Source organism: Phyllostomus discolor, chromosome 6, assembly GCF_004126475.2.
Source record: "Phyllostomus discolor isolate MPI-MPIP mPhyDis1 chromosome 6, mPhyDis1.pri.v3, whole genome shotgun sequence".
Lineage (NCBI taxonomy): Eukaryota > Metazoa > Chordata > Mammalia > Chiroptera > Phyllostomidae > Phyllostomus > Phyllostomus discolor.
Genome location: NC_040908.2, coordinates 26,881,388 through 26,907,936, shown reverse-complemented (window position 1 = coordinate 26,907,936; position 26,549 = coordinate 26,881,388). Strand labels below are relative to the sequence as shown.

The 26,549-nt window shown below is 35.8% G+C and overlaps 1 protein-coding gene across 3 annotated transcripts in view; it reads right to left on the bottom strand.

Annotated features, from left to right (window-relative positions):
• Positions 1-26,549, bottom strand: part of PPM1B (protein phosphatase, Mg2+/Mn2+ dependent 1B) — a 72,122-nt gene that overhangs the window by 32,809 nt on the left and 12,764 nt on the right. For all 3 annotated transcript variants that reach the window (XM_028516841.1, XM_028516839.2, XM_028516835.2), the window contains exon 2: positions 2,121-2,979. In XM_028516841.1, coding sequence (XP_028372642.1) covers positions 2,121-2,966 — 846 coding nt within the window. In that variant the 5' untranslated portion in view covers positions 2,967-2,979. The remainder of the gene's footprint in view (positions 1-2,120; positions 2,980-26,549) is intronic.

Sequence of the window (26,549 nt, the reverse complement as noted above, 5' to 3'; positions counted from 1 at the left end):
TCATAAATCTGCTATGTCTCAACACAAAACAGCTAACTAAGCTTCTCAAAACTGATTTCAATTTGAATGCAGGTTCATTCAAAGGAACTGTGATGGTCAACTTCCACTAAAATCAAATCACATATTCCAACCTCTTGTCCATATTACTATTATTTATGATTTCTGAGATTCTAGAACTCTGTCTAGAATCTTTTAAAACGATCAGCTGGCATATTTAAACACTTTAAAATAACAGTTATCAAGTGAATTATGTCCCCAGAATCATTTAAACCCCATATTCAGAAGGGTGGGGTCAAAATTCCTGAAAACTAACATCCTTGCAAATGGAAGAGTGCAGTTTATCCAAAATACAAACTCCCTTCCTTCAAAGTACGGGTCTCATGGATTCTTGGTTATTCTCTCAAAGCTACATGACATTCACTCAAAAGAATACTGTGCAACCATGAAAAATTATTTAGATCAATACTTATGAACATGGAGATTTCTCTACAATATATTGTTGAATAAAAAAGTATATTGTAAAATAGCAAGTATAATGAGCTAATTTTTATAAAAAATATAGACATTCAGAGGCTGGCAAAAGACTAGAAAGATACATACCACAACAATACAACTGGCCAACTTTAGCAAAATTTTGTTTTTTGATATATTTTGTATTATCTGGGTTCGTGCAGTAACAAGCACCTATTATTTTTATAATCAAGGAAAATCCTGTTTTTATTTGCTAGTAAGGAAAAAACATATGCTTGCTTTTGCCTCAAAAAGCTGTAGGTCAGAATCTCTCCAACTGAGTTCAAAGAGAAAGACATTTTTAGAGCCACTTACTATTCAACCAGTGACAACTGATACTCTACACTTAACTTATCCAGAGCAATTAAAAAAAAAAAAATCCATGTGCTTAAAAAATCAGAAGAGCTAGAGGTACCATCACTAAAAATCCTTTTAGAAAAAAAAAAAAAGCTGTGGCTAGAAATAACAGCCTGTAATTTTTTTTTTTGAAGTTGACTCTTTCCTTTCTATGGAAAATAAGTAGATACTTCACGAAAACCTGGGCATTACCAGAGACTCAGAGATCCTTCTTGAGAAACTTTCTGGCTATGCCTACACCTTCTACCACAACTTAATGGTGGGGAAACAGAATGGTTCTACTGTGGACAGAATAAATAAGTCAATACCTTTATTTCATGTAATCAAAAATTCAGTTTTGCCTTGATATCTTTTTAATCAGAATCATAGAACACTTGCATATTCCAGGTACTGAATAGATCATTTATATTTTAACTGATATAGAACTTAAAAACCCTACTTGGAGCTATTAAATATTTTAAAGACATCAAAGGGAACTGCTAATTACCTGTCTGGATTTCTTTTTCCCATTACCTTATCAAGTTAAGATTCACAGAATTTTACAAATATAAATCTAAATCCACAGGATTACATTTTTATTAGCATTTTTAAAAAATCAGTAATGATAAAAACATCTAAGTATATGAAAATAATTTAGACATCATCTACAAAAGTATGCTGTTAACCAGCATGTTGTATAGTGCTTACGTAAGAGTCACACATAAACTTTCAGATTTTACTGCTAGGAGAAAGTGTCTTTTACTAGACAATAAGAAACATACAACTCATACTTTTACTTGTTTTTATCTTGTTAGGAGGCTCAAAACTAAATCACAAAACTTTACCCGACTTAGGTTTCTAGTGTATCTTCCAATATTTTATGTGGCGCTTGGTCTTTTGTATAACTAGTACAGCATTACACTATATACATTTTATCAAACTGCTTCATACACAGCTTAAGACAGCTATTACCGATGTTCAGAACTTGAATTAAAGTCATTTGTATAGAAGCTCTGCTATAGGAACAAGCCATAAAGTACTTAAAAAAAAATGCCAAGGAAATTTATTCAACCTAATTTTCAAATTAGAAGGTTGAAGCAAATGAAAATGAAAAAAAGAGAAGTTTCATTCTGGTGAAGAAAATAATTAAAAAATATACAGATTTTCTCTAATGAAAATACTAAAAATATCAAATTATTTAAGTTTGCTTCATTTTACTTACCATGTCTTTTCAATAATAGGGCATTTCAATGATAACAAAAAGACTTACATACCTTATGTAAACAAGTGTCCACTACCCAATTGCACACATTTTCCAGGTCATCAGATACCTCAAGCCTAGATTTAACAAATTCACAGAGCTCCTCATTACTCATAACATCCCAGATCCCATCACAAGCCAAGATGATAAATTCATCCTCTTCTGCTCTTAAAAGTTCATAAACCTCAGGCTCTGGAGAAACTAGTTGTTCTGTTGGGCCCTTGCCATCAACACACTTGTAATCATAGTCCCCCAGAGCACGAGACACTGCTAATGAACCATTAACGCGTTGTATCATTACGCTGCCTCCTGCATTTTGGATTCGCTCCTTCTCCCTTGGATTGCAAGGTTTGTGATCCTGGGTAGAAAAGCAGACTTGTCCATTCCTGTACAGAACAGCACGTGAGTCACCACAGTTGATAAAGTAGACATGCTTAGGTGAAATCATAACTCCCACTGCAGTTGAACCGCTCCTGTCCATTCCATTTCTGAGGTCTGAAAAGTTACGCATATATTCATCAATTTTCAAAAAGCCAGTTCTGATACCATTCTTGACATTTTCCACTGAAGGCTCAAGAGCACATCCTGATTTTCCAGCTGCTCTGAAGTCTTCATTATTAGTGATGTGTTCTAATAAATGTGTTGAGCAGTAATTTGCCACTCGGGATCCAGCATGACCATCATAAACTGCAAAAAATGACCAGTCTTCCAAGCCGTGAGGAATACCTACAACAGCTGTGTGTGCATCTTCCATTTCCACTCTCCATCCCTGCATGCTGCTCAGGCCATACCGTAAACCATTCCCAGCACCATGAGCATTATGTTTCTCAGTTTTGGGTTTATCCAAAAATGCACCCATGTTTGTAATGAATCTGAAAGAAAGAAATATACAGGTATTATATATTTAATTCTGATAGAAAATTCATCTATAATATCCCACCTATTCCCTAGTAACTCCTATCAAAGTGTATTTTTCAGCATCATCTGAATTTACTGAAACAATAGGAAAAAAAATCCCCTGCACAGCCTTTTTCTAGAACAATGGATTCTCAATCCTAGCACATTACAATGGTCAGACCAACTAAATCAGAAATCTCTGGTGGTGGGACCCAGATATCGGTATTTTTAAAAGCCTCTCTAGTGCTTCATATTGCAGCAAGTTGAGAACCCCGGTTCTAGGAGAAAGGAAAACCAAGAAATAAAACCTGGTTGTTTTTTTTTTAAACCCAACTTTAAGATAACTTTAGGATTCAATATACAGGGTCCAGCAGAAGTAACATCTGCTTGAGTGTAGTTGGTAGGGTAATAATATGGATGTAATAATTTATAGTTTTAATTTGAACAGTTTACCTAAAACATCATATGGTGTGCTTGATATGATACTGTTATGTTACAGTTATACATTTATGATTTTGTAATAAAAAAGGGGCATTATTTGTGTTGGACCCTGTATAAGACAATTCAGAATGGTGCAACACCTTGTTCATAAAAAAGTACGCCAGTATGTTTTACAAAGGCTTCCAAAAACAATTACTGTAATCAAGATTCCTGCCCACTTGTGATCCTGAAGCCAACCCCAAAATTCAATTAAGACATAAAATCTCCATTCTACATATATTTGGTTTTATCAACTTTATACTACATACCAAGTTGAAAACCTTACTTGAATTGACTGAAATCCATTACTGGGGAGTCTGCTAAAACCAAATATAAGTTTTTGATGTGCTAAAGAATACATATTGCTGAGTTTTATAATCCATGAAGTAGCATCAGGACACCTTTTACTCAATGCTGGCCGACAAAGACTGAAAGCCCAGAGATGTAACTGTAAAGTACTCCGATGCATCACCCTCCCTTCCCACGTACACTATTATTTTAGAATAAAGCTTTTCCAATTTCAAATGGCTTGGACTAGAGCAGTGGTTCTCTAATGCACTACATCCATGCCCTAGTATGTTTCGTACATATAGTCCCAGCCCTAACACTCACTAGGTGTGTGACTTTGAGTAAGTTTCTTAGTCTGTTGTACCCTGAATTCCTTCCCTATCAAGTGGGAATAACAATAGCACCTCTACTTCACAGGGTCGCAATGAAGAATGAGTTAATGTGCAGTGCTTAGAACAGCACTTGAAACATAGTAATATACACCATTAAATAAATGCATGCTGTTATTATTTGCTCAAAATGAAGATTCCATAGCCTCATCCCCATACCCATAGATGTTCCCCCCTACACTAGATCTTGGATTAAACCTTCAAAAAAGCATGCTGGAGACTGAAGAATCACATCTTGAGAGAATCTAGTCTAGATCAATTACTTTCATTTGGATCTAGGTATCTTTGTGAGGTATTTTCATCTATGGTTATGACCTAACTTTACAGTACAATTATATATCGCTATTTGTAAAACCCTCATGAACCATCCTATATGTAGAATATTTAAACATTATAGAAATTTAATAATTTTTCATATGTAACACTGCACTAATAAATTGTATATAAAATATAAACATTTTGAAAGGGTAAGATTTTTTAAATATATAAAAATTAATTTTCATTCAAGTGGAATACAAAATTTTATTTTATACTGAGAACAATATGACAGAATATGCTTACTTTTGAACATGCTCATTTAATACAGTGATAAATGATTTAAAAGCCTAGTTCTAAGTACATTTTAATTTAGATTCTTGTTTTTAATGGCTATTTCACCTGAAAAAAGACAACTTACAAAGATCTAAACACGAATGTAAATTGACAACTATATCTATCAAAACATTTTTCAATACCATCTACCAATTATAAAAAAAAAAAATCTGTTGTCCTTTCTATCATCTTCATATTCTTGAAATTAAGGTGCTGCTTTTTTACATTTCAACAAATAGGGTCAAAATTCATAAGAACTCCTCATTCAGAAATTTCTCTTTTCAAATTTGTTTTTAATTTGGTAATGAAGAAAGGCGGGAAGGGGTCTTGAATAGAGCTATCGAGAACCCTCAGAATCAGAGAAGGCCTGGAAGGCAAGCTGGGAAAACCATCGGGTCAGGGAGCCAAAGCCCCCGAGGCTGGCAGCAAACACTGTCAAAGTCACACCAGCAGCCTTGCTTGCTTGATGCTGTACACGCAGCAGTAACTCCGGCCTTTCTGTTTCCTCTCTGCCAAGTTACTTGCTCAAGATTCAAAGTCCAGGGAATGAGTACCTCACTGACTGAGTTTAAGTTTAGGTCACCGGCTGGATGTATAAGGGACTGTATTCTTTTGCAAATTTATATATTTTTTAAGAATCCAAACTGATCTCATTTTAAAGTTGGGGTTGTCCCGTAATGATTTAATTTTTAAAATATCATAAAATATCATACACATGAATATGTATAATGTATTAATTTAACAGTAATAAAATGAACACCCATGTCCCATCACATCATATATCTAAATTCCCAAGTACTTAACTATACATATTTGTTAATTAATATAGATGCCCTGTTTTTTAATCCTCACCTGAGGATATGCTTATTGATTTTAGAGACAGGGGAAGAGAAGAAGAAAGAAAGAGGGAGAGAAATATCCATCGGTTGCCTCTCTCCAATGCGCCCCAACCAGGAACCCAGGGGACCCACAACCCAGGCATGTGACCTGACCAGGAATCAAACCCGTGACCTTTCTATTTACATGGCGATGCTCCTCCAACACAACCACACTGGCTAGGGCTTAGATAATCTTTCCTCCCAACAAAAATCACAAAACCATTTCCAAACAGTTATTTTCCAAATTTTTTTTTTGTTGCTAATTCCACTTTCTTTAAAATAACTACTTTCTTAAAAAGTAACCTTTATCTTAAGTGAAAAGATTGAAAGTGTGTGTGAAGGTGTGTGTTTTCTTTTATCCAAATTCTCTGTATACTTCTGAAGAATTAGCAACTCTTTTTAAACTTAAAAACTAATTTTTAGAGAGAAGGGAAGAAGAAAGAGAGGGAGAGAAACCTCAGTGTGTGCTCGCCTCTCGAGTGCTCCCTACTGGGGACCTGGCCCAAAACACAGGCATGTGCTCTGACTGGGAATCAAACCCGTGACCCTTTGGTTCACATGCTGGCGCTCAATCCACTGAGCCACATCAGCCAGGGCAGAATTATGAACTCTTAAGTTCCATAACTCTTCAAAAGCAAAGAACTTTTTGCTATGAGAGAATCAACAAACCCCTAAATGCTAAAATACACTTTTCTGGTCACTTCTCATCTCATTTATAAACACTGTAAATAACACAATATTTGAAAGGCCTTGCTTTTATAAAATGACCTAAAACTACATTAATGACACTCTCACAGCTCTCTGTAAACTCCTGGTTCAATTTCTTTGCAGCAGTAATTTGCCTACAAGTGACAGTGAGGATTTTTTCCCCAAGCAACTATGGTTCTTCTTCCATAAAAGGCTGTCTCAAAAAAAAAAAAAAAAAAAAAAAAAAAAAAAAGCTGTCTTTATTAGAGAAGTTAGAGAAGCCATTTATGCTGAGAACATACATTTTTCTAGCATTTATTTGCTTTTTACTATTCACTTCTCCCCACTTAAAAAAAAAAAAGTATCGCTGAAACGCAGCTTAGCAAACACTAAGGAGAAAGTAACAACTTACAGTATAAACAACTATACTGTAATCAACCTGAAAGCAAATATTTCATGTGTGTAACTCTTATGATGCTAATGTCTTCAAATCAGCAATATTTACTACTCACGTTTCAAAGGAATTTTAATATCTGCCATACATTACATGTATTATGTCAGTCATTTTGACCAAACCAGGAAAAACAAGTGTTTCCCCAGTGGTAATAATTCTTTTACTACTCAACTAGAAACCTCAAAAGGCCTTGTAAATATTTCTAATTAAATTGAATAAAATTTTTTAAAGTGCTGTACTTAATATTGTATGGCTTTGTCAAGTCAAATATTTCTGTGGGGAAAACTCATAAGGGTAAGTTTTTATCCTCAGAATGCATTTTTTAAATGCCTTGCTAATATAATTTCATGCTATATATGTCAAGCCACATTGTACACTTAGGCAAGGTTCAGTTTTAACAACAGTAAATACAGAACTATACGTCAAATAATCCTCTTTGATAAGCTCAGATTTTTTCCTAGAGGTTGATATTTCAGATCTGACTACACCATAGTTTCTACAACATAAGACCTTATACTGAGACTAGTGCTAACATTTTTAATGTTGTGTGCTTCTATATACTTTATTATAATCATAATCTGATTTTTTGGTATGAGTCTTTTAGTTACTTTCTCATTTTTTAAGGCGTTTTGGTTAAAACTAGATCATACGGAAATCAATGTCATCACATGTAAATCTCAATGTGCTACAACAGTATTGTATACAAATAAGGAAGTGAAAATTCTACCCTTCCTGAGGCACACTCACCAGCCCATTTGACATACTAACAGTGTGGGGAAGCCAGTGTCAATCACTGTACTAAATGTAATTTGCCTTTTTCAAGATGAAAGATAATAAACAGAGGTTCTAATTAGTACTAATGGATGGCCCTGCAAACCCACTTTAGAGATCCCTGATCTATATAACTCTGTGGGCCTCAGAGTTTCTACAAGTCTGAGAATATAGGCAATAGTAAGCATTGGCTAAAGACTGAATAAACGATATTCTCTACATGTGTCTTTTTCCACTCTCTTCTTTGAGAAAAAGACATTAGTGAACTCATATCAGCATGTTGTTGTTTACTTTTTTAATCAGTGGTACATAGTAACTGTAATATAAAATAAGAATCTGAAAAAAAAATTTTAATATGGGTTCTCATACATGGAAAGAGACCACTATTTTTTTTATCTAAGTAATTTGCCTAAGTCACTTTAATCACATCTTAAAAATCACTTAAAAAGTTTCAGGTGTTTATTTATACAGCATTCTGTTTTAGAACAATTCTAAAATTTGTCATGTATAACCAGTGCATAAAATATAGCAATAAATTATTCACACTTTGGAATACCTTTTAATTAATTTAGAAGTACATATAACAATAGTACAATAGTCACTCATTCAAGCATTTTCTGAGTGCCTACTACCCCAGGCACTGTATCAGGTACTAGGAATAAAATGCCCCTTTCCCTAAAGGAAATTACAGTCTGGGGTGAGATAAAGCCAGTGCACAGATATACCTGAAACTAATAAATATTGTATACCAACTATATTTAAAGCTTTCTTTACAAAAAAAAAAAAAAAAAAAAAAAAGACCAATGCACAGTTAATGAAGGCACCCTGTGATACCGGATACAGTGATGACATACCTAAGTACAGGTATGTCAAGAATATGTGGTTAAACATTTTCCAATTTTCCAAAGGAAAAAGCCTAAGCAGAAATCTGAATGATAAAAGTGGGAAAAGGAATCAGCAGGCATATACAAAAAAACCCAAAGAGTAAGTACCCAATTAATTTGGTATGGCGGGGGGGGGGGGGGGGGTGTACACACAGCATTTCAAGGGGCAGCAGAAGCACTGAAATCCTAATAACATTATTTCCTTCTGAGATGTCCACTGTCTACTTACCTTAGAATCATGGATTTGGGACCTAAATCCCCTTCTTGCCTGAGCAAGTAGCTAACCCAACTGAGAACTGTGCTTTTCACGGAGAAGAACAAATCTAGAAGAGTTCTAGAGCCCAAAATTTAGACCTGTATCTATAGTTGATATTTTTTTTCTAGAATAAGCCTCCACGTAAAACACTAATACCTTTGCATTTGCTTACAAACAAAATCTGAAAGGGGATGAAGGTGGAAGCTGGACCCTTCACATGTAACAAGTCAAATTATAGTTAAAAGCAATTTTTAAGGCTGTTCAAGTACTCAAACTGAAATATTGCTACAATGTTCAAAATAAGGTGAAATATATGCAAGTGCACACATACAAAAAGTACTAACACTGCTCATCACCATATAATTGAAGACACTTTTTTCTCTTGTCCCTTAAAAATATCTAAGGAATAAGAACTTCATTCATGTAAAGAACTGGATTCATAGTTGCTGGAGAAGAAAAAAGGCTAATTAATCTCCAATTACAAAACACCCAAGTAAGATTCAATGGATAAAATTCTACTATTCTTAAAAACACTAAATATAGTGCATTTAGTTAACAATCTATTTAAATGATACAACTTCCTGACAAAGAACAAGAAAAAATATCTTAAGCTTTAAAAAAATTTTCCTTTGACTTTAAAGTTCTAGGTCCCTAGCTTTTGCTGGCAGACTGGCTGATTTGTTCTCAATAACTGCATTGCAAGACGGACTTACTTCAAAAAGCTGTCCTCAATTTACAATTAAGCACAACTATATTTCACATTTATAAAGAAAACAAGACCCTGGCCAGGTTACTAAGTTGGTTAGAGCTTTGTCCTGATAACATGGGAATCGACCAATGAATGCATGAATTAAGTGGAACAACAAATCAAAGTTTCTCTCTTGATCTCGGTGTATCTGTCTGTCTGTCTCCCCCACCCCCCAACTCTCCTTTCCTTAAAAATTGATAAATAAAAAAGCAAAGAAAAGATAACTGACAGCACAGTGGGAAACACTTAACAGGTCAACAAAGAATATAGCTTCATTTTTTAAAACAAGTGAGTTATAAATGTAAGAGTGAAAAAAAATTATACTAAACATCTGTAGTAACTGATTCTAATATAGCCTAAAATCAATTGCAGGACTATTTTGTCTACCATAATTTGGACATTGAACTATTTTAAAATCGTGCCCTCCCGCCTTAACTAAACTCTACCTCTGCAGGTCTGGACCTTAACTTTTCCAGAAATCCTTTCCCTATGGTGCTCTACTAAACTTCACTAACACTTCTCCACCCATTTAGCACTTAGCACATGCTACGTTGCATAATTAATGGCCCTACTATTTTCCAAAATAGTAATTTATGTTTCTTTATTGCAGTGCCAAAAACAAGTAGTGAATAAGTGTCAAGAGATATTTTTAAATTAGTTTGAGAGACATTGTTTAAAAAGTAACACTTCCACTTCCAATAAATACGATAAAGTTATATGGCTAGAAGACCATATCTCCCCTAGAACTGAAGTAGATTTCATGAATGAAACAGACATTCTTGTATTATACTGAAAAAAAGAAAGCTTCAGACAAAAAACTACTCATCCCCTCGTTATCATAGAAAAGCCTCAATGTCTCAGAGAAAGACTTCCAGGGAGGTCAGCATCCAGGAATGAAATGCGGGGTAATGGATGCTACTAACATGGTGCCCACATGACAGCAATCCAGGAGTGACACTACAAAGAAGCAGCTGTGCTTCCCAGAAGACAAGGCAGAGACTAGATTATACATTTGGTTACTGTGTTCAGTGTTTATTTCCTTTTGGATTTTCTCTCTTCAATGAAGTTTAAAAGTTAACTTTTACCTCCATTATGTCAAGTTAAGGAGGAAAAGTTTCATGCCCATGTTCTAGAGAGGACATTGAAGGGTAAGCTGAATGCTCTGCCCTCCGTAAGTCAGTACTGAGGACTGAGGGGTAGTAGTAATAAGAGATAGAGTCCCCGAAAGGGGAGAGAAATTAGGGGAGAAAAAAGGGGAGAGAAAGGCTCAAGTCAAGTATGTCCTCTTATATAAAATCTTACGAACTTCTCCATCAAAGAAATTATGTATCATCCTTCTAAACTCCTGGAAGTGTCTGTCTCACACAAGACAATAACTACATATAATATTTTAAGAAAAGCCTTATATTAAATGTTAATATTTATAACACTCTAAATGTATGTTCTTATGTCATACAGAACCACGTTTCAATTTTAACCTTTTATTCAAACCAGTCTTACTGAAACTTACCTTTAAACAAAACTAAGCTTGCTTGTTACATTCTTATTATTTACCAAATTTGCATTTTAGTTTTTTGGTTTTAAAGGAAGAAGTCACTAATTTGGCATGGTTATCTTTTGGGAAAATTTAGTTTCACTTTCTATGTAATGAATACAATGCCTCTCCCAAATGCTGGGCATTGTCTGCCTTGAAGAATGACTTGACAAAAGAGGTAAAAACATTTCAGTAGAGAACACCTTCTAGGAGTGACAGGATACAAATTCTAAAATATAAAATATGCACACAATACTCCATGGATGTATTGTGTACATTTTTCCCCTTAAAGGGAATTCAAAATATTCATTAGATTCTCAAAGAACTTTTTAACAGCTGATGAACACACTGATGAAAAACAACAGTCGTAAATTAGGCCAAGAATTTAGTCTTACCTGCTTCAAGCTTATCTCTGAGTGAATGAAAATATTTCATGATTCATATAAAGGACTTCCAGTTAAAGATGAAAGTCTGAATATAAGCATTTGTTTCTCTTCTGTTCTGAAATCCCATTCAACTGTGATAAGGGGTTTTTCATCCATAAAGATAAAATTAATTGCAGTGGAAAAGATAGCAATGAAATTGTGAAGCTGGAAGGTAAAAGAACTAAGACCTCTGACTTAGTGGCATACTAAGCTAAAACCTAGGCCACTTGGTCCTGGCTGGTGTGGCTCGGTTAGAGCATGGTCCAGTTAACTTAAAAGGTCTCAGGTTCAAGTCCTGGGACCCATCGATGTTTCTCTCCCACTGTCTCTCCTTCCCTCTCTCCCTCTCTAAAATCAGTAAGCATGTCCTCCAGTGAGGATAAAAAACAAACAAATAAACCCTGAGCCAGCTGTGCTCTGCCCCGTGGCTTGGAAGGTTGGAGCAACGTCCCATGCACCAAAAGGCTGCAGGTTCAATCCCGGTCTCAGTGCTTACAGGAGGCCATTGATCAATGTTTTCTCTCTCATCCCTCTGTCTCCCTCCCTTCCTCTCTAAAATCAATTTTGAAGAACCATGTCCTCAGGTGAGGATTAAAAAAAAAAAAAACCCTAAGCCAGTTGTGAAGAAATAAAGAAGTAACCTAGTTAAAACTGAGGAATGCACCAAAAGGAACAGGCTTTGGTGGTACTTCTAGGAGTGGAAGTGAAACTGGGGCTAAGAACAAGAGGAACAACTGAAGTAGTAAGTAGTTGGCTCCCCAGAATTCTCAGGTTAAGTGTAGCTGAATGAATGAATACCATTTCCTCGCTGCCAAAAAGATGAAGGCTTATTTCTGAAGAAAGTAAATATAGGATTTTTGGAGCTGGAGAATACCAAGCAGGTACGAGGACTGGAAACTAGACTTGAAACATAAAATTAAGTGAAAGTTTACATACTTAATGTTTTCCAGACATTTGGTTTCTAAAATGCTGGCAAATTTATATCCTCTACACAAAAGATGAGAATAGTCTTTATACTCTTAAGAATCCCACCAACCCTACAGGGAAGATTTAAAGGTACTAACATCAGAGATTACTCAAAAAGTCAGCCAAATTAAAACTACCCTGAAGTGACCCTCACAGCCAAATCCCACGGTCTGAGAGCTTCCAATCAGCTATTCAATGCCCGCTTTTTAAAAAAGAAACAATAACATTCAGAGAAACAAAAGAGGTCCTATAAAAGTAAAAATATAATCACAAAAAAAAAGCTGGGAAGATAAAAGTTGTAGGAACCCCCAGAAATCAGGGCACCAGACAGAAATGGTAATACAGGACAGGATCAATCCAGGAGGTTCAAAGGCCAAAAAACAGAAATAAGAAAACACAGAAAATTTTTAAAAATAAGAAAATTTCAAACAAAAGGCACACAAATTTCAAGACAGAAAGCCACCCCCCCCCCCCCAACGTGCCAAGCACAACGGACAAGAGACATTTACAAAGGCACATTATAAAAATTCAGAACACTGGGGGTAAGGGCCTGTTAGGTTTCCAGGGAGAGAAAAAGGTTTCATACAAAAGCTCACAAAACAGAATGACAGCTGAGGGAAAATTTGGGGTTGAATCAAACATAAAACAAAACTTGAACTCCAATGAAAGCAAGAAACTGTACAGGAAATAAAAGTAATCCTATCTCGATAAGATGAGCAAGAACAGGAACAGTATGGGTGTATGTCTGAGGTAGTGGAGTGAAAGTGCCAAATCTCACCTTCAGTGATGGGATAAATGATTCCTAAAACTTAAAAAACAAAAAACGAAAACAAGAAGCACATGATTTAGAGATTTGAAAATAAATCCCACTGGAATCAGAAACATAAAGAGTTCAAAATGGTTGATTCTGGTGCATGTTTTCCAAGAAGAGAAGGAGCTTGTAGAACTATTTTGTTCTTTAAACTATGCTAATGTTTAATTTAAAAAACTAAATTAAAGAAGCTTAAAGTAAAACAATAGAACACTACATGATGTGATTTAAGGAATTGCATTTCACACCATAAGCTAATCTTGCTAATATATAAAAAGGTCCTATAAATCAGTAAGAAAATGACCAAGATGATAGAACAATGGACCAGAAACACCCCCCATAAATGGATCTTAAGCTATGCCCAGCCTCACATTCGTAAGATAAATGAAAATTAAGACTATATTGAGATATCCATTTCATGTATCAGACTGGCAAAGATCAGAGGGTTTGGAAATCATTTTCACAATGAAATAGAAACACACACTGCTGATACTTTCAATAAACTGGTACAATCACAGTGGAAGGATACTTAATGAACTCTATCCCTCGCAAATACAAATGCCAGGTACTACTTGTGTGTTTACCAGCCCTTCAACCAAAGGCAGGAACTTTAGCTGCTTAAATCTCAATGGCACAATGCAGCCGAATGCAGAGGTCTGGTCAGAAACCAAGTCCCTTCAGGGACAACCAGGTGACTACCAATCTGAGGGGACGAATGGTCCTTTTGCCACTTATTATTTCAATTAATTTTTGCTCCAGAGGCTCATTATAACAAGTAATCATGTTTTTATCTTGTTTGAGTCACTAAGGAATTAGGAAATACTTCCACGGTGCTCGTTCTGTAGCAGGCACAGAATGCCTTATAAATATTACCTCGTTTAAATTCTACCCTTTAGAAAAAAAGTATCAAAAAAGCAAACAATTCTAAAAGAACCTTCAGGCAAAAATCTTTATAGACAAAGCAAACCATAAAATTTCAAAAGACATTCAGACACTGCAAAATCCCCCTCTCCTTTCTACAGTTGGCACACTTTCTTAGAGCAGCCACATGGACTTTGGCAAGCTTTAGTTAAAAAGAACACAATCTGTCCATCCCATCTGCTTCCTGTCAAAAGGTTGAGGTGGTGTCGGATGATTTAGGCCATGGACAAGATTTTTTCCCTAAAGGTTTCTGTTCTTTTGATTAAAAAGTAACATAAATAGCAATAATAATAACACTTAGGTTTTTTTGTGAGCTCTATATGCCAGGCTTTATATTAAGAGATTGATGTGTACTATATTACTTATATCAAATAGCAATTCAGTAAAGTTAGTACTATTAATATTCTGATTTTACAATTGAGAATATTGAAATACCTAGTATATCCAGATAACACAATTTAAGTGGCAAATCAGGATTCAAACCAAAGCAGACTAGCCTAGAACTGAAATTTGCATCTCAAGGCTTACGTGGTTAATGCGTTAAAAACTTTTTTTCTTTAAAATCAAAATAATTACATAAACATTTAGAGACTCAAAATGCCAGGGAACTAAATTTGGTACCCAGATTGGGTCCTGGCACAGAAAAAGAGTTAATAAAAAAACTAGTGAAATCCAAATAGAGTCTGGAGTTTAGTCAATAGATTAGTATCAATACTGGTTTCTTAGTTTAGACAAATACCCCATAGTAATGTAAGAAAACCAATTTAGAGGATTATATGGGAACTCTGTCTACTAGCTTGTAACTTTTCTACCCATCTTAACTTATTTCAAAATTAAACATTTATTTTTAAAAATTAAAGTAGAAGGCAAGCCCCAGTTAAGTAGAATACTTTATATCAACCTTTGTTTTGGCAAGGATTATAAACTGGTATGGAAAACCTCTCCACCTGTGATTCTGACAATCATGCTAGGATAGCTTAGAAACATATCCTAAAAATAACCAGATTATATAATAATTAGAGCTCTGACCCAGTACTCCACTTCTGAGAAGTTATCTTAACCCAAATTGTGCATTAATATTGTATTATTTTGAAAGATTAAACAAAAAGAGTATCAGCATATTTTTAAGCAATCCTCTATAATAGAAAAATGTTTCTATATTTGGAAAATCAGTAATGTAATTCACAATAACAGATCAAAAAAGAAAAATCTTTGTGCATTACAGTGCTATTTACACTGGGAAAAAAACTACCTTTTTTTTTAAATCCTCAAGCAAGGATATGGATTTTCTGTTTTTCATTTTTTAATAGATTTCAGAGAGAGAGGAGAAAAAAACTGGTGAGAAAAAATGTGTGAGAGGAACATCAATCAGGTGCCACCTCCAGTACACGCCCCAACCAGAGATTGAACAGCAACCATTTGGTGTGTGGACGACATGCCAACCAACTGAGCCACCCAGCCAAGCCAAAATAACTTACATTTCTAAGAATAGAATGGAGTAAATCTACTCCGTTCTATGAGCAGTAGTTCTCAACCAGTCTCCAGAGGACATTTGGCAATGTTTAGAGACATTTTTTAATTGTCACAACTGGCATGGGTAGTACTGGAATCTACGAGAGACCAGGAAAGCCATATAAAACACCCTACAATGCACAGGGCAGCCCTTCGGCAAGTCACTGCTGAGGCTAATAATAAAACCTCATCTACAGGATGAAATATTACACAACCAAGTCTCCCAAGAATTTGGGGAAAACATATTTACAACTTAGGTTACAGGGAAAACAGTACAATATATTTAAGCGATTGGATATTGTATTTTAAAGGTAAACAAAGAATCCTATGGAAAGTCAGTCCCTCACTCTCCTCCATGCCCTCCTAAATAAAGCCACTTAAAGCAGGAAAAAATAGATATATCAGGCTAGTTCCAGTCTTCCAATGTGCAATGCAGAGGGAAGTGGAGCAGTGTCAAACACTTCAAGGAAGCAAAGCATGACACAAGTGTTTTAAATCTAACTAAACTGCTGTCCTTTCAAACATTTGAGAAGATGCAAATTATATCACAGTGGCATAAAAATTATTTTAACTTGAAGACATTTGAAAAATCAACAGATGGCCCCGGTCAGGTAGCTACATTGGTTGGAGCGTCATCCCCACACACTGAGGCTGTGGCTTCAATCCCTGGTCAGGGCATATTCAGGAATCAACCAGTGAATGCACAGATGAGTGGAGCAGGATAGGTGTGTGTGTGTGTGTGTGTGTGTGTGTGTGTCCCCTTCCTCCTTACCTCACTCTCTAAGAGCAATAAAATAATTTTTAAGAAAATCAACAGATACAGAAAGAGGCTTTTTCTGAACTCTACTCCTCTTACTACCTAAAAAGCAGAGTTTTCCAAAAGAACTGAATAGAACAAAAATCCCCCTTCAAGGAAGTCTTTCATTAACAGAGGAGATTGACTGCTATTGCCTGAGATGAGAAGTCAGCACTGCGATAAGAAATCAAACATTGCCAGAAGATTCCCATCAACTCTCCTAAAGACCTATTTATTTGTCTTTTGTTTTTCTACAAGTACCCCTCCCCTCCTTCCCCTTCCTCATTAAAGTGGCATACAAACTAAATTCTAATCACATATTCGAGCTCCCATGTACATACACAAATAAACTTCGTCTTTTTTCCTTGCTTCTCCACATTTTTTTCAGTTTAATTCACAAGACCTCTAATCACTGAACACAAAGGGATAGAGAAAAAGCTTTCCTCCACACATGAATGCAATCTCATTCTCCTAGGCCCTTTATTTTACACACACACACACACACACACACACACACACACACAGTCTGTCCAGAAGGTATCAGTCATATAATATGAAAAGAGATATTTATTGAAGAAGATACAAGAAACACTGTACACAGGATAATGATGCCCCAGTCCCCTTCAGAGTAGGCACCTTGGGACCTCACAGTTCTCCCAATTGCCGTCAACTGCCCTGTCATATATTCCTGAATCTCATCGACAATCTGAAATCTCTTGCCTTTCAAAGCTGATTTTAGTTTTGGGAAAAGCCAGGAGTTGCAGGTGCCAAATCTGGGCTGTAGGGGGGGCTGAGTCACCTGGGTGATCTGATGTCACCAAAAGACTCTGCACTGAGACCTGATGCATGAGCAGGCATGTTGTTGTGATGAAGCTGCCACACACCAGTAGCCTATAGCTGTGGCCTTCTGAATCATCCAAAGAGTTTCCTCAGTGGGATGTTCAAGATTAACGTAAAATCTGATGCAGATTCGTTGCTCTACTTGTTCAGTCATTCTGAATGCAATGGCCACAGTACACATGCTCATTCAAAGGCATCCACTGCTCCATTGAGCAGTACAGTGAAGTTGTCATTGCTCACACATGCATGGTCCGGTCTCCTTCCCTTGGCTGCCAAGTTACATCAATGTTGCACAAACTGTTCTCATTATATTAACAATGGCTGGACTTTTTCCGGACACACCTAATCATCATATGTATTTTAAGAGAGCAAATTCAGCTAAACAAGAAGTGACCAACAGTACCCTGGCTGTTATGGCTCAGTGGACTGAGAGCCAGCCTGTGAACCAAAATATCGCTGGTTTGATTCCCAGTCAGGGTACAAGCCTGGGTTGCACAGGCCAGGTCCCCAGTAGGGGGTGTTCTCTACTCTCCCCCAAAAAGTAAACCAATAAAGACTTTGGGAAAATAAACAATAAAAAAATGACTAAAGAAGTGATGATAAACATAAATCATAAGTAGAAATAAAATAACTAACACTGCTGGAAGGTACAGGAAAGAGGTGAAGGTAAAGATAGCATATATATGTGAATTTCCTCTTTCATAGGGAAAGAGGGTCAATTTGTTTTAGCATTAAATAAAGTGGAAGAGATATATTAACTAAAGAGAGGTAATTAAAGAATCAAAAGCAGGTGGTAGAAGACAAAGTAGAAAACATGAGAAGTAAGCTAACTGCCGTATCTTTTAGATATCATTAAGATAGAATTTCAATTTATTACATAATTATAAAGATAGCCATTGAAGAACTACAGAAATTATAAAATATCTAAGTCATAGAAAGAAAAAGCATGCTCAAAAGGAAAGACAGTAAAATATTTTAAATTTTTGAACATTAAAAAGAGACAGCAAAGACAATTCAAAAGACACTGTCATGTTAATAAATATAAACTCACCTATTAAAAACAAGAATTTCCATAACAGAACCCATCTATCTACATGCTACATTTTATTTGTTCTTAAATTCTCACCCAGTGTGTTTATTAATTTTAGAGAGAGAGAAAAACATCAATGTGAGACAGAAATAGCCATCAGTTACCTCCTGTACGTCCCCCGAAGACTGAACCAAAAAACCTTTGATGACACTCCAACCAACTAAGCCACCCAACCAGGGCTACATATTATATTTTAAAACTCACCCACAATAAGGAAACCCAGAAAGGTTGAACATGAAAGATAAAAACATAAAGACAACTAATGCAATAAAAAAGAAATCATGGCCAAGAAATTCATAGCAAATTTAGGTCATATTCAGGGTGCAGGACATACCCAGTTTAAAAGAAATACAACCACAAAGAAAATTTAAGTGTTGTGATAAACCAAACAACACAATTCCAAAATCCATTAAGTAAAAATTACAGGTATAACAAGAGGAAAGAACCGAAAACAGAGAAACCTAATTCACCACTCTTAGCCTATGGTAGATCAAAAATAACAACAAAATAAACAATAAAATAAAGTATAACCCAAAGTATAAAATAAATACCCATGAGTTCACCTGGATTAAAATAAATGAATGGGACAGAACAGACACATGTCCATTGCATAAAAATTCCAAATAATTTAGTGATAATCATTTAAATTCCAATTCATTTAATGATTGGCAGTAGATGGGAACTGTTCCGCTAAGGAATTCAACAGGGACTTAGCTGAGCTGAGGAGAGCCTGCACATGGTCTCTCAGGTTTGACCACCCCCGGGGAGTCAGACTTCTTATTCAACACAGGGCACCTGGCTTTCCCCAGAGGAATGCCCCACAGGGACCAGGCAGAAACTACCTGGCCTTTTCTGAGTGTCACCAGTGCTACAGTCAGGTACACGCAAGTCACTAGGCCAGTTCACAGTCTGGAGTAGAGGACATAGACCCAACCTCTCACAGAGGAAAATTAAAAAGAATCTGAGACATGTATTAAAACTACCACACATGGCAAAAGACCAGAAGTTTGCTTTGAAAAGGCAGAACTACAAAAGTTCTGGATTCAGAGACAGCAGATTTAGTTGAGAGTCAGGATAAGAAGCCTTACTGAAAACCAGAGAGTTAAGCTATAAATTTGCCTAATGAATGCTGAAAACCTCCATCCTTCTTTCCCAACTCAACTTTCAGAAATTTTGTAAACCTCAGGCAGGCAACAGTTTTACTACTCTCTGAGGAAATCTGGTAGTGCTGGAGAAAGTACTTTCAGCTCACATCCAGGAACACTCAACAAAACGGAGTGGTCAGGTCACCCTACACACGGGGAGGCCTACCAAATGTCAGTCCTTGTCCACTCACAAAAGCTTTCCAAACTTCAACAGGAAGAGTCATGCAAAGATCACCAGACACTGAAAGAAAACATCCAACATGAGAAGCATAATAAAACACAAATCAGAAAGAAAAAACAGTGCACAGTAGCATAAATAAATAAATCCTCAAGAGAAATAAAGCTTTGTATTTGTGAAACAAGAATGAGATGTTATAAAAATGTTTTTCAGAGTAAAAGAAAGTGTTCTTATGAACTAAAATGAGGACTTTTTGAAATAAAAGGTTACAAAAATCAAGTTGGAAAAACAACCCAAACGGTAAGATTCCTGCCCCAAAATAAAGAGACTCAAAATGGGAGAGAATACAAGTAAGAAAGTTTTAAGATCAGTTCAAAGTAGAACTAAGATATTTCAGAACAAGAAAAGCAAAAAGAATTTAAGGACATGATTCAGAAAAATTTCCCAGCACTAAAACATAAGTAACTGAAAGTGTCTAGCAAAACTAAAAGTAGAACCACAACAATAAAAAGTTAACTGAAATTTCAAAATACTGTTAAGATAAAAACCCTGAAAAATCCCAGAGAGGAAAACAAAACAAAACAAAACAAAACAGGTCACCCATAGAGAATCAAGGACCAGAACATCAGAAAACTCAGAGTAACAGCTGGTGAAGATGCATATTAACTTCCTGTGTAATTGTCCATTTATAGAGTACCCACCCTAGAGAAACTCCCACTTATGCACAAGGAAAAGCACACAACAATGCTGATGCAACGTAACATTCTACACAAGTTAAAAGTATCAGTTACATCTACATTTATCACCATGAATAAATCTCAAACACAAAGCTAGCTGGATAAGGTGTGATGCTACTTATGATGTAAAATTACAAAATTTACGACACAGGTAAGTTTAGATGTGTGAACATACAGCAAAAGTATTAAAGACATGCTCTAGTATAAAAACTGAAACTACTATAAAGAGCAACTTGATTGTAAATTACTTCTGCAGAAAAAGAGATGGATTGATAATATTTAGATAAAATTGGAGTGATAATATTTAGATAAAATTGGCTTTTTTTGAGAGAGTCTGAAGCAAACATAGCAAAAGTTAGTGTCTATTAAATCTTGACAATAGGTACATGGATCCTTATGACAAGAATCAACTTAAATTTTCATGCTGCAGAAAGATATTCATTCTATTCAAAAAGTTCCACTGATATAAAATTAATGTTTCAGTAAAATTTCATTCCAACACAATATTCCTGCACCAATTTCTATTACTATTTAATGGTCACTAGTAGCCATTTCTTTGACAAATCTTACAGTAAAACTTAGTCAATTCAAAAATATGAGTACTTGTTCTGTTCAATTTATGGAGTGTGAAAAAGCTATGTAAACACATATGCAGAACAGAAACTGTTTAGCCAAAATAAATGTCACTTCTGTTTTAACAGATGCCTGGTCTAACACTTACAAATAAAAGATCAACTCATTTAAATTTATCTGCCTACTAAACTAAGAGTTCTTTAAAATTACTTTCAAAACAAAAGGAAAAAAAAAAGCCTTTAGGAACCAAGCAAAGGAAAGAAAAGCTTCAAAAGTGCTATAAAACACAAGTCATGAAATTTAAAGGTTCAATATTTTCCCAAAATCCAATATATTTAAATGTCTCTATATTATTGCTAAATAATGATCTGCATACCAACAAATATCCTATGGTATCTAATTCTTTACTGAATATTTTTACAGTGAAAATAATCATTCATGTTGATATATTAGCCCACGGGATAAAGGAAGTTCTAGTTCAAAGCAGATGAAACAGCAATTTATCACTCATCCCTCCTAATACACCATTCAAAATGTTAGTTAAGGGATTATTTTCAACAAACAATGAAAACTTAGGAAAGAGAAGAGGGCACCATCAATGAGCAGACATCAAAAGTCTTTGGAAGCTGTAAAACAGATGTACGCATGGTGATTAACCAACAAAACAGAAGGGAAGGATCCCCAGTTTAGATTTTGCAAGTAGCAATTAAAAGTAGAGAAAGACTCCTAGACAAGTTCAGAACTCAGCTTTTGGGGATAATACAGTGACTTCCCAAAAATTAAAAATAGAACTACGATATGATCCAGCAATCCCACTCCCCAAAGAGCTGAAATGTCTAGAAGAGATATTCACACACCCATGTTCACAGCAGCATTATTTACAGCAGCCAAGACAAGGAAGCAACTCTTGTCCAGTGGCAAATGATGAATGAAAATGTAATGAATGAATGATGAAAACAAAGTATAATATATACATACAATGAATTCATCCTTAAAAAAGAAGGAAATTCTGTTGCACGGTACAACATGGATGAACTTTGAGAACGTCATATTAAATGAAATAAGTCAGTCACAAAAAAAGACAAATATTGTATGGCTCCATTTCTATGAGGTATCGAAAGTTGTTTAACCCATAAAAACACAGGCACAAAATGACAAATATTGTATGGCTCCACTTATACGAAGTATCTAAAGTTGTCAAATTCATAAAAACAGAAAGAAGAAAGGTGGCTACCAAGGGCGGAGCGGAGGACACGAAGGCAAGCCGTTGTTTAGCGGGTGCGGTTTCAGTCTGCAGAACGAAAAAGTCCTGGAGACCTGCAGCACAATGTTAATACACATAAGACTACCGTACATTTAAAAGAGGTTATTAAATTTTATGTGTTTCTAACCACAATTAAAAGTTGTTCATTAAAAAAGAAAAGCTTTTTGGGCCAAGAATAGGGTGGAAAGTCACTGACACGAAAATAAGAATCAAAATGCCATGGGACTTCCCATCAACAAAACTAGAAAACAGAAAATTCCTTTGAAGTTCCACAGCAGAAAATTAAATGATAATATCTAGCTCAAAAAATAATTAAATAGTTGTATAAACATTTTTGTTAAAGATAACACAATTACCAGAAGAGCGCACAAATATTACCAAAATTTTTTTCTGGAGATCCGTATTTATTGTCTTCATTATAAGCCTTTTACACAATTGTTTTATTTTAAATTGTGCATGTATTAATTTTTTAAAATCGTTCAATACAGAAGTATCTTTACTGAGCTATACAGACCACTCAATAGATCACGAAAATCAACTTAACCTCATTTTTTTTAGTTCTCCATTATAAAACATGAAACATGTTTCTCTAAATTAAAAAAAAAAAGCCAATTATAAAGGTAATAAATGACATTTAGAAATGAAGAAACCTAAGGGCAAAACAAATTTAAAGGAAACATAGTTGCTCACTAACAAATAGTATTTATTGGTTGAAAAGTACAGCTCTAGATAGATTATGAAAACGAAGTCACAGATTTTGTGAAATTAATTTATGATAAATAAGGCTCACCAGATATGAGAATAATTTAAATGTTTTTGTTCTAACTCAAAAGCGTAGCTAGAAAATTCAAATCAGGGCAACAGTACCACTCCCCTAGCCCTTCGATAAGGAAGGTCATAAAATGGAATTAGCTGTGTCGTCAGTGGTATTTTGTTTTAGCTGGAAATTTGATGAGGAAAAAAACCCTATCACTATTTGGCTATATATAGTGTGTTATAAAAATCAGACTACATGCATATTTGAACTGTGACTACTAATATGCATTCAGGCTCTACCAGATTGTTGTCAAATTTTGACGCCAAAGCTTTATGTCAGAAAACAATGATATTTAAGATACACAAGGAGAGACCTGGCTGAGTGGCTCAGTTAGTTGGAGTGTTGCCTTATATACCATAAGGCTGCAGGTTCGATCTCTGCTTGGGGCACGGGCAGAAGGCAACTGATTGACGTTTCTCTCCCTTTCTCTCTCTCAATAAATATATCCTCAGGTGCAGATTAAAAAAAAAGTGCAAGTAAAGAAAATATCACGAATTTTACACCCAGCAACTAACTTTCAAGTATAAAAAAGTATAAACAAACTCTAGGAACACTCAAGAACTTAGGGGGTATTGTTCCCATGAGGCCTCCCAGGGGAACCCAACTTGAGACAATGACTTAAGGATGTTAGGAGCGAGGATGAGGAAGGAAACGAGAAAGGGTCCTCTAAGGGCAAAGAGCCAGAATGTTGGAGGAATGGCAGAAACTTCATTCCCAATGGCCACCAGGGCCATTAGCTCAGATCCATCACGGACTATCAAAAAGGTAGGAACACCAGATTCTTGGGTATCAAAAATCCATTTAGCAGGAGTCACAGAATTTACAGAAACCCCAAGTCATGCCCTCTCTTTTAAATCACCACTGTCCCTCTCAAGACTTTTTTTTTTTTTTAAGACACGAGCTTTAGCACAAAATAGACTTGAGTTCAAATGCCAGGTTGACCACTCACTGTGACCATGACCTAATTATTTCTGAGAAAAGAGTAATAAAAGCAACCATATCTCAAGAGTTGTTGTAGTACATAAATAAAATAATCCAGGTTAACTGTGTAAGGTCAGTGCCTGACAAAAAGTGCTTTAGAAGTATCAGCTATCACTACCCTTAGAATCCACAAGGCATACCTTAGTCTACCATAACCAACCTAATACACAAATAAAATCCAATGTATTCAAATGGAAAAGAAGTTACAGTTTATGTGTCAGGATCCATACATAAGTTAACAGACCAAAAAACATCTGTTTAGAGAATGATTATCCTATGGATGACAGTATCTTGAACTCTCAAGTTTTCCCAACTAGGCTCAACTGTATTTAAATATTCTTTATTAGCTTTTTCATATCTGAAATCTTTTCAATGACTTTCCAGACATAAAAAAGAAAAATTCAACTAGATAGAACATTTTAGTTGATTTTGTACATACATACACATATTTGCTTATATTTCAAATATAATAAAATCACTGAATTTATCAGAATTACCCTCTCTTATGTACAGCTTCCTTTAGTCACATCAGGTGCTATTGATACTAGTGTTAAACAGCTTTACTATAGGGGCAGGGGCAGGGGGAGGCCAATTCCCTATGAAATCCTCAGATTAGAGTCCAATCCATAAAGTTCCATTATCCTGTCCAAGTGTTGTTGAAGACCCTTAGTTGCTGTTTTTTTACATATAATAATATGCACCCATTTTACATATATAGCTTGATGAGTTCTGACAATATAGAACCTTGTGTAACCAACACCACGATAAAGATACAGAACAGTATTATCACTGGAAAAAATTCTCTCATGCCCCTCTGAAGTCCATCTCGCCACAACCTCCAGACTTGGGCAACCACTGATGTGCTGCAGGTAGAAGAGTTCTTTCTGCCTTTTCTAGAATTTCATGTAAATAGAATCATACACTATGTACTCCTTCCTTTGTGTCTGGTTTCTTTCACTTAGCATGTTTCTGAGATCCAGCCACGTATGTTTATTATAAGTTTGTTCCTTACTGCTTCCATGGTTTTTAAAAACTTCAGGTCTTTATAGATTTGGAAGGGTGAGGCAAAACCTAAAAGTACTGTAGGTCTGTGTGAAGAACATGTCACCAACTGGTTAATGCTTAATATTCTAAGGTAAAAGAATTTCCCTCTGGACCATAACAATGAATCTTTCAGCTAGTGTTGTTAAAATCACAGGGAGTTCATGTCCTATCTGCACCTGACTACTGACCTCAATGATGAAACACGGGCTAAACGTATTTTGGATTTTGTCATGATTTTCTGCTTGATCGTTTTACAAGACTGATTTCAAACATATTGACAGAAATCACTTTTTTAAAGTACGCAAAGAAGCCCAGGAATAAAATAGCTGCTGTTACTAATCCCAGTAGTTTTTCAATCAGCTATGACAGTAAGTTCAGGGCAACATGATTTTACTTCTCGCTGTTCTCTTTCTTCTCCCTCGTAAATTGTTCCAGATTACAGAAAGCAAATTAAGAAAAATATCAGACAACATAGGTTTAATGAGACTTTCAAAAGAAATTTTATTTATAGGTTTAATTGCCTAATCATTTTAGTGCTGTATGTATGAGTAGTTAGTGAAGTGGAACAGAACATGACTCTAATGTATAGTTATAGTCCTATGATCCACAGTGAATCTACCATGACCCAGGAAGAGGGCACCAGGCGCTAGACTGGACCTTGGTTCAGCAACCTGGATACTTGAGCTTTGGCTAGGAAAGAATTCAGAGCCAAGTCTATAACACAAAATTTAGTTAGGAAGTCACAGAAGTAAAAGAAGTGGGCTCAGGAAACAAGTTACAGAGGCAAAAGAAAGCCCTTGTACCTTAGCAGAGAAAAAGAGAAAAGTAAAGATAACATGCCTAGGGGGAGGAGAGGAAGGGGAAAGACAACCATGTGCTCCTGGTAGGTGCCCAGACTGGGAAAAAGACTGGACTGGATAAGGGATACAGAGTCCTGGAAGATGTAGGAGAGAGACAGGAGCGGAGGAGGACCTAGCATGAGCCCTCCTAGAATTACGAAGAGACTGGTTACTTTGAAAGAAAGCCTTTCTCCAAGACCAAGGTGTTAGGTTAGCCAAAAAGACCATTACACTTTTTTCCATAAAATAAAAGACACATTTTTTTTTTTTTTGCCCTGGCTGGTGTAGCTCAGTGGATTGAGCACGGGCTGTGAACCAAAGGGATGCTGGTTCAATTCCCAGTCAGGGCACATGCCTAGGTTGCAGGCCAGGTCCCCAGTGGAGGCCATATGAGAGGCAACCACACATTGATGTTTCTCTCCTTCTCTTTCTCCTTCCCTTCCCCTCTCTCTAAAAATAAATAAAATATTAAAAAATAATAAAATAAAAGACACATTTTTCATTTTCACTCAGCAAATTTACTGATTTGGATGTTCTGAGTATGTCAGCCATCTCCCGCTATTGGCTTCTAGTGGGTTGAGGTCAGGGGTGCTGCTAAACATGTTCCACTGCATAAGACAGCCCCACAGCAAAGAATTACTTGGCC